The sequence below is a fragment of the Ceratina calcarata genome, unplaced genomic scaffold (assembly GCF_001652005.2).
Source record: "Ceratina calcarata isolate Rehan_Ccalc_2016 unplaced genomic scaffold, ASM165200v1 scaffold571.2, whole genome shotgun sequence".
Taxonomy (NCBI): Eukaryota; Metazoa; Arthropoda; class Insecta; order Hymenoptera; family Apidae; genus Ceratina; species Ceratina calcarata.
This window is the reverse complement of record NW_017176917.1, coordinates 361,030-378,433: the sequence shown is the minus strand read 5'-3', so window position 1 is coordinate 378,433 and position 17,404 is coordinate 361,030. Positions and strand designations below refer to the sequence as shown.

General features: G+C 43.6%; 1 protein-coding gene and 1 long non-coding RNA gene across 2 annotated transcripts in view; one reads left to right on the top strand and one right to left on the bottom strand.

The window, feature by feature from the left end:
* The window catches only part of LOC113464868 (uncharacterized), a 113,923-nt gene that overhangs the window by 31,637 nt on the left and 64,882 nt on the right, over positions 1-17,404 (bottom strand). The gene's annotated exons all lie outside the window — the stretch shown is intronic.
* LOC108629536 (luc7-like protein 3) lies at positions 15,410-16,278 on the top strand. Its single transcript, XM_018032278.1, has 2 exons — positions 15,410-15,556; positions 15,775-16,278. Exons 1-2 carry the CDS (start codon positions 15,410-15,412, stop codon positions 16,276-16,278), a joined length of 651 nt encoding a protein of 216 aa, XP_017887767.1.

Here is a 17,404-nt window from a genome sequence, read left to right as displayed (position 1 = left end):
TCGCATTAAAAACGGATTACACGACCGGCGACATAGATTCCGCGATTACTACCGTGCGTAAATATCTACTTATTCCATTTTACTCCGGCAGTCTCTCGTCCTCTGCTGAAAATCCATTGTCTGACTTTAACGTTCGAAAAGTTATATTATTTCAATTTCTGCACGTCTTCTAATAATATTTTAACAAATGTACATATATTACTCTTTGCTTAAATAATATCCTGATGAATATAAGAAAATGAAACATTGATCAATCCTTAAAAGGATCACAACTTCTGTGTTTATATAATTTTAGAAAATAATAGGATAACACAGTTTTCATTAAATACAAGAAATTCATAATATCATTTCGCTTAACACGTATTGTAAAAAGAAGAGACCAAGTTATCGGTGTACCTTAGTGCGATGATATTAACACACCAACGTCAAAGAGGGAACAAAGAGGCTCGTAAAGCCCCGACGTCAGTCGTCGGGCGAGACACCGGGTAACATTTGTCCAGGATTCTTTTCCACATCATCAGGGAGGCATTCTGCGGTCTGTACGTAGTACATGCATGCATGCATATAATACAGTGTCAGCGCGTGATACCCCGTCTCGGGCATCGTCGCGTCGCGTTTCTCGATTTTAGGGTGTGCCTGTCGTTGCGGCTGCATTAAAGTCCGCCTCGCATGCTCTTCTTGTACCCACGCCCGCCGCCGCACCGCGTTGTCACTCCCATTGTGCAAAGGGACGTGGTGCGACATGCAGGCATGCGACAATGTGCTCACAAGATTTAGCGGCAACACCCACGAGGCAGATGCGTTAAACTGCGTTAAAAAATCGATTCGCGCAAATGCCAGATCTATAGATCCTCTAATTTGTCATTGAGTCAATATGCAAATTCCTGATTTGCGAATAAAATAATACTCCATGAATGATGCGAAACTGAGTTGAATCTTTTTACATAAATCTCCATTTAATGTTTCAGCATAATTTATCTCGTACCATTACATACGTCTATTAGCACAATTATGTATTTGTACATAAAACGCACGCTCACGTATTCATGTAAAACATTCTCCACGGTAACCTGTCAAAATTCTGTAAAAATACGATGCATCTGATCAGACATGGTCATTGACAAGCGTTACCAACCGTGCTTGTACATGTCACTCCTCTTTTTGTTTGCTCAATGGCAATAATGATAACGACGATGCTTGACACTGCATATGATGGATCGTATTTAAGATCGTATTAGTATGACTGAACGAATCGCGATTGGACTGATACGATCTTGGTGCAAGTCAGAATTGTAATTCAAGTAATCCTAATCTTCGCTGACCCAAATATTTTCTATCGTATGAAAAAAATATTGTTTTGATTTCGCGAAGAAAAAATGAGAAAACTGACGAAGTTACGGCTGTTATCGTCATAGAAATCTCGAGACTGTTAACTGTAGATGCGAAATATGCGTAAGATGCTGAATCCAAAGAAAATGATTTCATGCAAGATGAAAAACTATGAGTTTTCAACGTGAACCTTAAGTAGCCACTGATACCAACCAGCAATCAGAAGTCAGAGCTAATAATCTCGTTCAGACAGAGACACGGTAAATAGAATGTATCCTCTCTTATCTCGAGTATTCTCTACCCCGTCATCTGACTATGGATGAATTATGGGTAACACTTAAAAGAAGATTTGCCAAGCGACCGCAAAAAACTAGAAACGCCCGTTTTAAAATGGCAAACGCCGCTTTAACTCGATTGCCGGCTACAAATTGGCCGGTGCGGTGGCCGAAACGCTCTAAAAGCCGGGGCCCTAAGAAACGGCACATTTTGTCCTCTCCTTAACTGCTCGTAAATAATAGTTTCATCAAACGATTCCTGATCGAGCCTGTCGATTGTTCGAAAGTCGCTGCGATTCGTTTGACGGTTCGACGATTCCGGATCAGATGTGTACACGCATCTGTCTATATCCACAAACTGTAATTAAGTCGTGGCGAGGGATCAACGTGTAATGGGATTATAATGATACCGCTTTAGACTTTCATGCCAACATGCCTACGCGGACTGGATGGCTGGTACGCGCATTCTAGTCGTTCCCCAGCGATAAGCATTAGTTAATGCGGTGAACGTTTAATTGATGGATGGATGAATTTCACGATTTCCTGTTTTCATTACCGGATGCGGTAAACGTAAATTATGTTAATAATTGACCTATAAAATCATTAGGCGCAGAGTGTATCTACCTTTTTATAAATCCGTTAAGTGCCTTCAAGATTATTGGGCCATTTGTTGCAAATGCGCTCTATCCCGTAAATCATTTCCTTCACGAACTGTATAATCGCGGTACGCTGGACTCTGGAGAAAGAAGAGGTAATCGAAATCGCGGCTTGTTCACCACAGAATTATTAGCGGTGACGACAGGGCGGCCGATAATAATTCAGAACTGTCGCCGGCTCGTGGATTTCCGCGCGGCGCGAATTAACACCTCGTTTCGAGACAAACGGAAACCGAAAACACCCACTAAACGTCACTCCGCGGCACGCGTCGTAACGCGCGGAAACAAATATCCAACGGCCCGACTCGCCTGAAATATGTTATTGTTATTATGTTACCAGCATCATCTAATTTTCCTGCATGGACTCCCCCCCTAATGAATGGATACGGTTGACTGTACGTTTTCTCTGTTCTGTGGAACGCTTCTGTTGGCAGCCTCGATCAAACTGTATTCCGAGCATTCCGTATTCCCAGGTTCTAATATTTTACTCGATTCTCAAGTACCAATTTTATGCAATGTTTAATTAATTATTTACTGTTTATTAATGTATTTGTTTGAAGTTCTTTTAACATTGCGAAGGATTATTTATCAATTTATACAGTAATTATTAGACAGACAAAAGTGTTATATAATAATTTTAATTAATAATATTGTATATGATTGATAATATTATAATGTATATACATGGGGCAATAATTATATGTATACGAGAAAAATCTCTGACCAACAGGTTTAACTCGAAATCCCAATAATACATTGAATAATGAAGAAGGAAGACTATGATTATGCATCATTAAGAAGCTGGAGAGATTGATAAATCTCTTGGTAACCTCTTCGAAAGGATCGTAGGAGGCCACTAATGGCCCGGAATGGCACTCGCAACAGCTTCTTCATCGATGTAAACAACCGCTAAACTCACCGGGCGCGGTGCGCGTTGCCAAAGTGCGATCGTATTTTTGGAACGCTCTCAGCGTCAAGGCGTATCGCGTCAGCACGCCCTCGCCTCGAATCGTTCGCGGTGGTAAGCGTTGGCAGATAGAGTCGCATGAAATAACTTTCGCCTCTGTTCGTTCGACAACGTTCGAATGCCTCTCGAGCCGACGCGGAGACACAAACGAAATAAGTTAAGATGCGAGAGAATGAAATTCGTTTTCGTCTATCTCGAATACTTTAGGAGTAATCGATTAATTATTTCGTCCATCGTCAAATCAGACTTAACAAGTGGAGTTCGAAGGGAATTCCATTTTTTTTTTTCTGCCAACTACAGCCACGTACAAACAGTCGAATTAAAATTGTATCAGATAATTTATATGTACCATTGTAGCAAGTCAGTGAACGACTACAATGAACAATTAATTGCATACATATAACTATGTACCGCATGTGATGTACATAACATATTTGTGTAATATAATTCGATCATACATGACTTATATAATTTTTAATAAAGCACGAACATTAGTCATGTTAGCTCCAGCAAGTGTAGGTAAATATGTACATAAAACACCTTTTATGGATTTCTTAATTTACGTCAAGTAACTTCCCGAAAATCTGATTGAAATTGAGTACCTGTACAGCGGCCTTAAAAATTAAAAACCACGAGGCAAGTCACGATCTCATTACGTTTAGCCCGCCGGATGTCTTAATAATTTTTCTGCTGCCCGGCATATCTTTTGGTAAAGCAGCAGCTTTTTCCCTGCTAACGGCTACGTCGCTTCGGTTTTTATCGGGTCTGATGCGAAGTTAATTGGTTCTCCGTGTTGCAACCGAGAGCGTCGCTACTGTTAAAACCAATATAACGTTTACGAGTGCACGTAAGATGGTCATAAATCAAACCGCTGAAAACGAACGGAACGATACCATTTGTTCTGGGAGCTTCGTGTCGCTTCTGCGTTCGCCTCGGCACCCTCTCCGCTGGCCTTGCAACACGCGGTATGTCGAAAATTTTATATATATATCGATACGTCGTCGAGGAAAAGTAACTAACGACCGAGCCTCGCGACTGTTTCTAACCGGGGGAAAAAGCGCGCGCGCGTAAATCATCGCGCGTGGCCACGAATTCGCGAGCAGAATACTCGCCTAACGAGGCGTCGATTTCAATTTTCCTATTTCTGAGAACACGAATGCGGATGGTTAACGAGTAGCCGCCGATCTTTGGACCCAGAATCTCGTTCACCGATGCCGATAAATCGCGTTCGTTTGAAATTTAAACTGACATAAATTTCAAACGAATTTCTCATCAACACACTCAAACTGTAATTTTTTTATTCTGTGTATTATAAGATGTATTGTAATTTGAAGATGTGGAGGTTGATAACTTTGACAACTGTTGATTTGTTTGGTTAGTTAAAATAATTTCCGTGGATTGTATATGACTGAGGAATTAATGGAACGTAGCTTTGTCTTGGGTACACAATGATTATGTCTAAATTGGCGCTATTTTTAAGGCTGAGTCCTCCAGAACGCGGCCCGTCGTACCGCCTTCTGACGTTTACGACCATTAAGAGAGCCATAAATTTCGCGGACGCTTTTTGTGACTTACTGTGTATACGCATTTAAATAAACTTCTTTCAAAAACGTTAATTATATAAACTTAACGTCTCTGTTGCATCGTTTCAATTCCACGACTTGTAACCAATCAACATCAAAATCTATTACATCCCTCCCTTGAATATAAATCACAATACCATTAAATATCAATTACGTTCTCCAAAAAGTATTTTACGTACTAAATCTGCATTAACATAATTTGTTCAATTATACAAATACGTTCTTCTTTCAACAACTTTCCATTTACTAATATGAGTTGTTAATTATTTAAATACAAGCATTGTTACTGTCCTAGTTTAAAGTATTTCAAGATGTTCAAATTATTTATGACACGAAAAGTTTTATAATTAAAAACAGAGCAATTATAAATAAAAAATGTGCCATGAGATACTTGCTATACATGTAAGAATGTCAATAAAATGGAAAGAAGCGGGAGAAAGAAAGAGAATGAAATATTGGAAAGCAACTCTTCCATTTAGCGGACCAATTAGGTCCGACTTTCAAGCGGATCCAGTGATCGCCGCTCCGGTTGGACGCAGTCGTAGACCACCGTTCCTGTCTATTATTGTCATCGGAGTTGCAACAGGAGCGCGACGAGTCCTCCGGTACATTCATCCGCGTTCAAGAGATCGTCACGCAGGCTCGTTCACTAGTGTTCACCATAGCGATTCATAGTCTCGCGGCTGTTCCATTAATGAGGGGTTCCTCGTTGTGGCTAGCCGCCGCTGTTATTATAGCCGCTCATAACAGTCGGCCGTGGTGGTGGCCAGTCGGTTTCGGACAGAAATCTCTGCGGTGCAGTCGTGTCGCGCGACTATGAGGCATTGAGCGTCTATTTTCACGCAGGCGTCGCCGACACCGTCGTCGCTCCTTGTTGCGCGCGATTCGCGCGCAAGTATCCACTGGATACTTGGCCCGTGGCGATAATTAGAACCGCACGAGAAATAGAATTGAATATCTACGTAATATTATGGAGTTAAATACAGTTATAAAAATTAGCTGAACGAAAGGTTGATGACGTTTAATGATCACGTTTGTATAAGTAATTCAGTTTCTGTACATTGTTTCGAAATCTAGAATATCAAAAATGTGACACACTCATGTATTTCTTGATCTAGAGCTCGAAAACTTCATGCTTTTTAAAATTCTGTTCAGTAATAACAATCTTGTACATATGTACGTACATAACTTCAAGATCGATGGTTCTAATCTTTGAAGACTTGAAACCTCAAGATACTAACACGTACACATGTAGAATGAACGTAAGTCTAGAGGTACTTTGATAAAATTCTCAACTTATTGAGAACTCACACGAATCAGGACATTTAAACGAGGTCCGTCGCGTCACGTCATTCAACCGGTTGCGAGGTGTGGTTGGTCCTGGCAGCCGACAAACGCTTGTACTCCGTAATTATTTGATAGAGGCGGCAGTTAATCGCGAGAAAGCTGCTCGGGGAAGGTTGTACGGTTTCGTTAATCCGCTACGAGTCACCGGGATGATACGCGCGAGCCAGTTTACAAGCGGGCCCTCGCTCGCGGCTCGTTCGCGCAGCATCGTCGTGTCGCGTCGGCTGTCATAAGTGTCGCTAAGTGACCGCGAACGTCCGCGAAGCTGAGAGCCGGTTGTCATCCCGCGACGGACACCGGGCATCCTTTTCTCGTTGCCGAGCCTAACTATACTACCGCTAATTATATCTACCTTTAATACTTCAATTATCATTTTATTACCAGCCTCACGCGCTACCGAGTCTTTTGAACACGCTTCTCTTTCCATTACCGATACCGATTTACGTATTTCAATTGGCTGCGTTAAGGCTGGATCAGGACGACGACGACGACGGATTCGTTTTATGGTCCCAGCCACCGGAATCGGATCTCCGCTGTCAGGGCAGGATTAGTCGTCTCGCTTGATCGGATTTTTTCACGTGGTTCGAGACGGTGTTAAATTAAATGCGAATTCAATCAAATTGCAAATTAAATTGCAAATCCCAACGAGAGCCAGAAGTTTGTCCCGTGTTCCCGGTGTTGAAATTCGCTATTCATTATACATATAAAAAGACACGTAGTTATTCATTAACGTCATTCAGGATTAGCTGAAAAACGCTGTCTCAAGCAAAACACGTGTGTCGTCCATAAGATAATTGATGGTACTAGTCAACGCGTTAAGTGCTTCTCATTACTAGAATTTCAGTAACCAATTCGCTACTTATTCCAACCGGAACTCGTTCCACGGCGTAGGTACTTAATAGCGTTAAATTCGCTCGACAACAGTACCTTTGTCAACTATTTTCGCGGATCTGTTTGGCCAATCGGATTAAACTCATAAATCTCGTTCCCCATCGCGACTAACATTCCTGCGGCGCATTATCGCGCTGCCATTGTCGTGGGTCGGAGCGACATTTTTTTGCCATCGTTTCTCGAAGCCGAGACGCCGACGCGTCTGTCGCCCCAGCCGTGGAAAGGGCGAGGGCGACGGCGGCGGGGATAGGGGGGCCGAATTAATTTACTCGAAAACTTTCGCACGTAATACAACGTGGCAGTCGTGGCGACGAGGAGCAGAAGGCCGCGGGGCGAGCAACGCGTGGCGACGAGCGGAGAGGCAAAGAGAGAAAATCCGGCCCAGACAGTGGAGGGCGTGGGAGATACATTTATAAACTCTCCTCCGTGAGCCTTGGAATTGGCTGATTTACTGGCCACGGAAAGAGATCGTCGTGTCGCGTCGTTCGTTCGCTTTAAAGAGAACGGCCGCGACTCGCCGGGGCCAACTGGATCGCTCCCGTCGAATCGCGGCTCTGCTCTCCTTAATCGATCGCCCGTGAAATTGACCAAACCAACTACAAGATTCGAACATGTTTTAGAGTCCGTTCATCAGACATTCCATAGGTTTTTCACTTTTTCTACAGAGGATTGTAATCGTCTCCTATCTTAATGGCTTAATTAACGATTAAGAAGTTTCTCTATTAAATGATCATAATACCTCCGAAGACACTATCTTGTAGTTTAGATGATTGTATGTAATTTAATAACAGGCCTCGTACTCCTGCTTTATCTGACTTGAGAGTCACATTTATTTATGAGTAGGTATTAAACGCTTGATCAATTGATTAACGTTCGTATCAACGAAACGGAACCTGCGGTACCATCTGGCTCTTACCTCGCACGCGAGCACGCCGCTACGTCTCGCGACGGTTATTTCTAAACCGGTCGGCGGGTTCTTTCGTAGGAGGCACCCGGAAGTGTCGCCGAATTCACCGGTCAGAGAGTCACGTCCACCGAATGCCACGAGAATATGGATACCTATGCGAGCAAGCGAGCGTGCACTCCGTACGATTCGACGGGGCCAAGAAGACGTCGCTTCGCCACCGCTTTGTATCGGTCGCGCCTTAACAAGCCGGTTCCATTATTCCCGGGCGTATTGTTAATACGCCCGCGTGGATTCCATTAAGCCAACAAATGCCCGCATACATAATCTCGCCGGAATCCGAGGCGTTGAGTACGATTCTCGTGGACAGATTGTCCTCCCGATTGTTTCGTCTAGCAAACTAAAGATTGTTGCGTCTGCCGTATATCAAGTTCAACCCGTGGCGAGCAGCTGAAAGATGGAAATATGTTGCGTCGCTGAAAGGGATGAAGTGTTTTCTTCATACGAATTTACCTTCAAATACTGTGTACTCCATTGTTTATAGAGTAGTCACACACGATTCGAGAAATAGAAGAATTGAAGATGCATGAATTCAGAAATTGTTTAACGAAATATATATATATGTATATGAAAATAAAAAAGCCTATTGACGTAAGCTGGATTTACAATTGATAAGCTAATTTTGTTTCATTGTGCTGTGATCAAAGTAAAAAATTTCGAGGTGTATATGAATTACTTCGGCGTAACAATCACTATACAATTTTAATGACGTGGTTTTAATCAACGAAAGTAAGCATGAGTGGAGACGTTCTTTTGACGCCGCGAACAGAGGAAGAGCGGAGGGACGTGCCTTTGTAATTGTTGGCCCGTTGTCACCGATTCGGAGAGGCGTGAGAAATGAAATATTGTAGTCGGAGGACCGCGAAAGAAACGATGTCTTAATAATTTGATCGACTATAAATATTAAAGTGTCGTGACGAATAAACTTGTCGAGCCACATACGCCCGAGACACCGCTTTCACAACGCTCAGCGGGTTAAACTTTCGCGTACACCGTGACGGTTCGATGAAATCACTAAACCTGTTCGCTTTTGCTAAACGAGCCGTTTCACGTGTCTTTCATTGTCGTTTGAAATATATACGACCCGAGCCTCGCATTATAACGTATAAACTTTTCCTGTGTAATACGTTACCACGCGTCGCTTCACTGATAAAAGCGAAAAGGTCTTAGGATACCGTTACCTCAAACTCAATTAAGATTCGTCACTAATTTATGTTAATTGTGTGACTTAACAATTAATTAGCTATCTCGTGTTTCAACTCTAATGTATTTATCTTTTTTTTATGATAGGGAAGATATAAATGCTTAGAGGCAGTTTTTCCTGTTTAGTTTTATAAGAAATATAATGTGTAATTATTGACAGAATGTATTTTTTATAGATTAGATTTATTATTCACTAATTCACTAATAACCGTCCAAAGTGTGTCGGAAAACTTAGGAAATATTATTGTATGTTTACATACCCCATCCATCCGACTGACTTCTTTGATCAGTTTAATCTACATTCTCTGCAGGCGGCCAGTTGATGTTTAATTACGTTGAATAATTTCGCCGACGGTTTCGGGACCGTTCGTTCGATTACATACTGGGCAAGATTGAAACTCGACGATAAATTCGACGAGGAGGAGGAGGAGGAGGAGGAGGAGTAGGATGAAAGCAGTTCGGTCAGTCGCGATAACAATTTCGGCCGGCTACACCACTGAATGCCGCGCTCGCTTGTTACAGAATGCCTATGCGCGGGTGAACACGCGTGAGCCACGGCTCGCAGAAATAGCTGAACAAGGAAAACGGCGAAAGTGCGACTAAGTATGTTGACGAAGTGACCGCCGTTGGTACTTTGAAAATCTCAGCTGTCACGTGTCAGCGGCCGTTCGGTTTAACGCGTCATTGCGACATTCGCATCAAACGGCGGCGTGCGCGCCGCTTCTTGGAAAATTACGACGGCGGATTAGCATAAAAAATGGATTGTTTTCGGGCAACGACAGCCGCGTAATTATGACGTGCGCCCGGGATTATTTATCACGGCGGGCGCGTTAATGTCGCGGTCCGAGCCGTAAGCCGCGATTTCCGAAACGCATTTCGCCTGTCCACCCGCATGATACGTGGCCCAATTTATATCACCGGAGACCGCGATTTGGCGAGTGTTCAGTGGTCGAATGAGATACGAAACCAAAACTCAATTAAGGAGTCATAAATATACATAAAACTAATTATGTATAAAAAATGATTCCTCTCTTAAATCTGGAATGGTGAAAATTTTATTCCAAAGTATGTATAAAAATCTACCTAATAAATAAAGTTTTGTATCCCACAATATAAATAATCGCCGATTCGAAGAATGTGAATGACGGGAACACGCGACACGTACGATCAAAGAAAAGGAAGGCAAGGCAGCCGGGAAATCTCGGACGGTCATCGGTAGCGCCTAACTAGGTACGAGATGAGACACCCTCGTTATTATATCGCGGAATTCCTTTCCGCGTTCGCTGCGTCGCGTTCGCTTGGCAATCGGTTATGGCAGCCACGAGGCGCGGTAAATCTCTCGGCGTGGTTACAACCGCCGGGTTTTACGTTGATGCACTATTTATAAACACGTGACACCGGGACTAAAGCGGCTGGTAGCTGGTGCTGGTGCGGGTGGGCCGACAGGCTCTCACAGCCCGAGTAGTTTCGTGTTCTCGCCTCTTCCCGTCCACCTGCTCGCGTGTACACGCCGCCGCGGCGACGCGGCCAAACCTCCTTATTCCCTTGCTCTCGTCCGCCTGCTACTACTTACACTCCCCGTATTCCTTTTCCCCTGTCCGTCTTATTAAATTCCGAACACCCGTGCCTGTTCCCTTTCCGTCGCTAGCTGCTTCCCTTATTTCCGCGGAAAAACGAACACGAACGTACGTGTCGTGTTTTCGCGACATCCTACTTCGCGTACAAGATGATCGTGCATCTCTAAGAAATTGTAGGAAGTCTTACAGTTTTTATACTCAGATTCGTGTATTAAATGAATTTCAATCTTGCAAATTATTTTGTATCCAGTTTTATGCTGTACGACTTTTGGTATTCCGTACAGCTTTCGAACATATCACTAATATCACTATATTGAAAAATAGAATAGACTGTTCCTCCATTTTTATATAATGCTTAAATAAATTTCATTACAGTAATATATCAGACTTGAGGATGGATTATGGAATTACGAATGATACAAGAGTAAAGCAGGAAAATAAAAAGCTTGGGATGAAGCAGGATCTTTTAAGGTACTCGTCACAGGTTAGCCTTTCGATACGAAAAAATGATCGTCGGTCGGTCGTCGTCGTAATTATATCGAGGCTACCGCGATACGGTGCCCACACCGTGTAGATCATATTTCTTGTCGGCTTTCTTCGTGCATGTATGTACACTCGCGCGGCCGCGCGAGTGAGACGTTCCGGAGCCGAGTGCATTAATCTCCGGCGACGGTTGCGTTAATGTAATCGTTTAATAAGTCCGGTTTATTAACTGCGACCGCTCTCATCGGCATTAATTCACCCTTTGCCTGCGCGAGAGTCAAGCAACCGAAAACCCGGCCGTTCTCCGCCGCTCGTAGAGATGAACGAACACGCGGAGGATCGCGCGCCTGTCCCTTGTCCACGCCTCGCGTGCAAGACGCGCTACGCTACGTTTGCCGCGACGCGCGTGTACCGTTGCAGGGCCTCAAAGGAGGGTGCCGTGATCAAAAGGCGCGAGAGGTTCGAGGAACCGCGGAACAGGTTTATCCTTGGCGAAACTGTGTCCCCCGCAGTGAAAAGATTCACGATCTCGCCCGTTCCTTCGCCTCGTGTTTTACAACTGCGTCGAAGTATTTGGAGAAACGGATGTACGCGATGCGGTGTGGAAAATTAAATTCGGAGAATTTGTAGAGCTCGTGAGGACTATATTGATAAAAGAAATCGTATCGTCATAAAACATCTACGATCACGTAGCTCTCGAAGTAACTGTGACAGGCTGGAGCAATTCTACTAGGTGAAAATGATCGTACAGGAAAAACATGTAGCCAAGGGCCAGTCGTGGCTATTAAGTGGCTCGGCAATCAATTCTCCCGGCGCGAATAATAATTTCCTTCCCGGCGCGCTATTAAAATCCTGTCTAATTGATACAAAACGCTGCGATTTATCTCGGCTCATTCGTGGAATATTAATTATTAATTGCGCAAACCGCCGGCCGAGCCGATCGATAATAATTCCTGTGCGACCGATAATGTAACCAAAATGGCGGAAAACGCGGCGATAATGGACAACCGACGCGACGAGACGCGGCGTCAGTCTCGCTCCGATGCAATCGGGTATGTAAAACTGGACGATTTTCTGTCACGGGTTACGCTACTCTCCCCGGACCCGATCCCAGTGCGATGTTCGCCCGCTCGGAAGGCCGTTAATCAACCAATTGCAATCATTGCGCGGCACAGGTACAATGCCGTTGATTGGTCGCCAGCTCGGTAACAGTCTCCTCGCGTGTCGCCTCCGTACACGCGACCAGCCAGTATCCGCTTTTAATAGCGTTTCAAGCCCCCCCGGCTAAGTATCTCGTCGATACGTGACGGGAATATCGTGCAATTCTTCAAAGTTAAACCAGAGGACGACTTGCGCGTATCATGATCTCATTTCACGATGATCCAGTGACTTGTATCTCGTTTTATACAGATACCGTTGATCAAGATCAACAATGACATGAAATCGCTTGTCTAAGTGCAATCTTCTCGTTAAATGCATCTCTCAGAAATACCTGATATTTAATTTGCGTAAATATTTGTTATAGAAAACTAATTGTAATTTTTTTTTTAATAAAAACGTCTTTTAGCGTAAAATCTTAATTAATTGAGAAACCAATTATTGAAACAAACTGAATTAGAAAAACTGATCATGGAAAATGAAACCAATTTATCAAGCAGCAGACTGAAAATTTTGCTTGATTTGTCGAAATAAGAGCGTCGCGATGCAGTGGCCAGCTGAGATGATGTATAGCCGCGATGGTAGGCGATACGCATAAATTTTCTTCCGCGTCTGGTTGCTCGTAAATAATCCTCCCCGAGTGAATTACCGTTTCGCGGGGATCATTGACGGGGCGCGTGTGGGTAGAAGAAAAGACGAAGACGGAACGAGAATGGAATCACCTCGACGTGACCTACGGCGGACGGTGGATCGCGTGAAAAGAAGTATGTAAGCGAGTAACGAAAGGGGCGCGCGATTACCGAAGCGTGCGGCCGACGACAATAAAAGACTTTAAACGCGTCGACGTCCGGTCCGTGGCAGTGCGGCGCGTTCCTCTTGTCTACGCGCGACGTTGATAAATAATCATCGGCGTATAGACGCGAGCATCTGCAGGTGTCGAGGCCCGCCGCCGCCGTCGCAGCGCGACGCGTCGTGACGCGACGTGACACCTGGTGCTGATTAACGAATCGGGGAATCGGTTCTGGTCAGGTAGAAGGCTAAACGGTCGGCTGAATTGCCGCGTTATTCTTGTAAACCGCGGCATCGTCGACTATCCAATTACCGGGCGAGGTGGCAAGACGCGTCTCTGGACGGGATGCACGCGTAACGGGCGAAAGAGGCGGACTCGGAATCGCGGCTTTTTTTAATCGCGCTGCCCGACGCCGTTAACGGCGGCTAATGAGCGTCCGGGAAAAAATTAATCGGTAAATTTGCCGTGGCATCGAGCCGGCTGCAAACTGCCTTCGTTACTTATCTGGATCACCGAATTTAACCATTACGCATGTAACATACAATCCCGTCCAGAAGTTGAAACGAAACGAAATCATTGACGGACTTCCCATTTTTTATGAGATTCTAAGTCAATAATGTCAATTGGTATTCCAGTGACAAGTACGCTCTTCTTATTTAGTCAACTTCCAGAATAATAGTTCAATATTGATAGTTCCATTTGGTTTACTGTTTTCATATATATTTTGATCTGTACTTTTTATTAACTGTTGGTTGACTTATGAATGAGAGTGTGTATCTGCAGAATTTTTCCAGTCGCACCTCTCCTGCTCCAAAAACCGGAGGGTCGTTATTAATCGAGCTCGAGTCGAAGACGGGTGAGAAATTTAAAATCGATCGATTAATTGACATTGCGGCGCAAGTAATTACGGCACGTCCAATGTTTGAGTAAGCGATTCGGTGGAACATTTACATTCTTTAATTACCAGTCTTATATAATGAGACGCTTCAAATTAATACCTCCCGTTGCAGTTCGCTCATTGCTTCCATAAGATACGTATTAATATCGGTGAAATCAATGGCCGAATTGCAGCTGATTTACAATAGATTGCGAGCATTAATTCTTATCTTTCATCATCAGCGATTTCTCTGTCAATATCTTAGTAGTTTATTTTTATACGCTTTTAGAATTATGTACATATATTTATATGTTATATCTATATAAAATTGTGTATATATGTTTATCGTTGAACAGGTACAGCGTAATTTTGAGTAAACATTTTTCAATTAAATGAGACATTTATTGCGAGACATCGGTAATAGTTGAAAAACGGGGAATCAGATCAGTAAGAGAATATGATACCTACACAATTTGTCGGACAGCCAGAAGTATCAGGAGAGGAATTAAATCAGACCAATCGCGTAACACTCATCGTCCTTCATCCTCTGTTACATTTGCGGTATCGTTTCTCCTTCCTTATGACTTCGACCGTGTAATTCACTCTAACAGCGGTGTTATTCGAAAAATCCGCATCTACCGACTTGATTTTTCCAAACGAAACACTCGGACAAGCTTGTCGTGCGCGATAAGATATCCGAGAGCGTCGTTCGAGTGTAAAATATCTGGAATAAATCCTCTTTTCAAAGAACGATATTAATACCTCAGCTGTTTATTCGTTTTGTTTAATGTGGCGGTTGAAGAAGTTGCAGTAATAAAAAGATTCCAGCAACTTGGAAATCCAGAACGTGCTCACTTCAGCGACACATAAATCCAGGTCACCTATACTTCATTTTAAATAACACTGAACCGCATATTAGACAAGGAAGTATTCTCTACCGTCACAATCATCCAATCGTACTGAATACGAGTACATAAGAGAATTTCCAAGCGGAGTCAAGTGACGTTGACTGAATATGAAAAGTATGAGACATGGAAACCGGAATAAACAAAGTCGTCAGTTAGCTGCGGGATCGCCTCCGATACGTGATTCGATTCGGACACGATGATTTTGGCAAAATTATCAAAAATTCTCTTGTGACCTTCCTCGCTCAAAAGTTGAGGAAATCGAGTGATCGTCAAAAATACACGTACTGATCAAATGCAAATTCGCGGTCCCGAGTTCGGTTCGTTTGGCACTGATCTCTGTGAATCGGGTCGGTACCGCGAGATTTGTTTACGCAAGCTCGAAAGGTAAAACGGCGTAAAAAATGGGCGTGAAGCAGGTGCCGAAAATGTCAGCGAGGGTAGTGAACGCCATCAGAAATCTCAGGGAGGCGCACGGTTCTACATCAAAGGAGATTATGAGTTACATCAATTCACACTGCAACGTGCCCGAGGTGGCTGTACAAAGACAAGTCAGTATTCGTGAATTATTTACACACAAGTATACTTTTATTTTTCTTCAGAATTATATATTTATTTGAATACTTCATCAGTTTTAACAATTAAACTTCAGTTTATTATTGGCAATAGAATTTCCTATTCCCAATTTGTCTATTTCTTTTATAAGATCATTTGTTATATTTAATGTATCGTTATATTTGTTATATGAAAGCTGTTAATTCTACTTTAGATGCAAGCAGCATTGAAACGTGGCCTTGAGTACGGTATCCTAAAAAAGAACAACGGACACTATTTTTTGAACACGGAGGCGACCGAGCCGCAATTAACGATCCCGGTCGAGAGGAGTAGACGAAGACGAAGCCGTAGACGACGTAGCCACCGTCGACGAGGCAGTAGACGACGTAGCCGTCGTCGACGTGGCAGCAGGCGTAGGAGGGGCAGGAGGAGACGCAGATCGCGGAGGAGGAGCGGCGCGGTGAGATCCAGACGGTCAGGTTGCACCAATTGCAGGTGCATCAAGCGAGCCAGGGAAGCGAACGCACTGAGCAACAACATGCTGGATCAAGAGATTCAGGCGCTCAACATATGCGCTTGCGAGAAAGAGAGCAACCTAGACAATCGGAGCAGAGAGAGCAAGAGCTGCGACGACAGTCTGAGCCACAGTCGATCATCGGCCAACAGCGATCGGGATGGGCCGATCGACGATCAACAGGCGCTTCACGATCAAGATTAATTGATCAGGAAGGGAAGAGGTCGGTTTGGAGACGAGCGTCGAGTACATCGTTAGCGGTGACAATCTCTCAGCGGACTCTCAATCGGCCGCTGTCGTACGGAATCGTTTGTTCGTGTCTTCGACCATCTAGTTCGTCTACTAGTGTCTAAATCGTTGAAAATATCATTCGAACCATTGCTCGTCCATTTTTATCAAGTGATACTGTTTTATACTCGTCATTTACTATTTACGATAATAAATTTACACTGTTTCTTTTAATGTGTGTTGTTCATTCTCCCGTCTCATAACCAATTCCCTTTCTTATAATTTAATATAATTTCTTCTAAAAAGTTTTATATTCTGTCTTTTCATTTCGGTAAATGAAATCGTGAATTACTTCAGACTTAAATGCGAAACCATGTGCTTCTTTAACTGTTAAAGGGCCTCTGAAGCAAGGGTTCGTTACCTTGACCGAGGTAGCTTGAATAAAACGGCCATAACTCTTCCAGCGGTGAGGTCGAGGTAGGTTAGAAAGGATCGAGAAGTGATTAGTGATATTTACCGGTGCCCACTGAGAGAGAGCCTGCCGATTCCCGGTATACCGGGTTCGGACTTCCCGCAGGGAGCCGCGGTACGCGTCACACACAATGCCGCGATATAACTGCTCCCTATTCTGCGTTAGGACTCTCTCAGAGGTCGACGTGACACTGGCCGACCAATTCATCGAGCTATATTAATGTGATTCTAACGGTGTGGTATCGGTAATAAAGAGTTTTTCTTTCGCTGTGAGCGGCACCGTATCTGACTTTCCAAAACTTCTACGGAGGTCCGTATCTACGGTAGCTCGATGAAAAGGACGCGTATCGTGACGTAAAATCTACCAGAGCCTATCTTGATCTGTGTCAATTCATTTACTGGGATGACGTGGAGTTTGCTCTTGGCAACAAGTGGATACGTGAGGCAACCTGTCATTATACGATCCACTATTGCGTACTTCAAACAATGAATATTGTTTAGACAATTCTGCTTGCAACGTGTAATGATAAAAAAGGAACACAGATTTAAGGATGTATTGGCTATACAGTCAATCCCAAAAGTTTATGTACCTTAGAAAAACGTATTTCTTATAATTAAAAAGAAATTAGAC

Excerpts from the sequence above, each read along its gene's own strand:
- LOC108629536 (XM_018032278.1), top strand. The coding sequence starts at position 15,410 with ATGGGCGTGAAGCAGGTGCCGAAAATGTCAGCGAGGGTAGTGAACGCC. Across the intron at positions 15,557-15,774 it reads AGGTGGCTGTACAAAGACAA|ATGCAAGCAGCATTGAAACG; the intron begins GTCAGTATTCGT and ends ATTCTACTTTAG.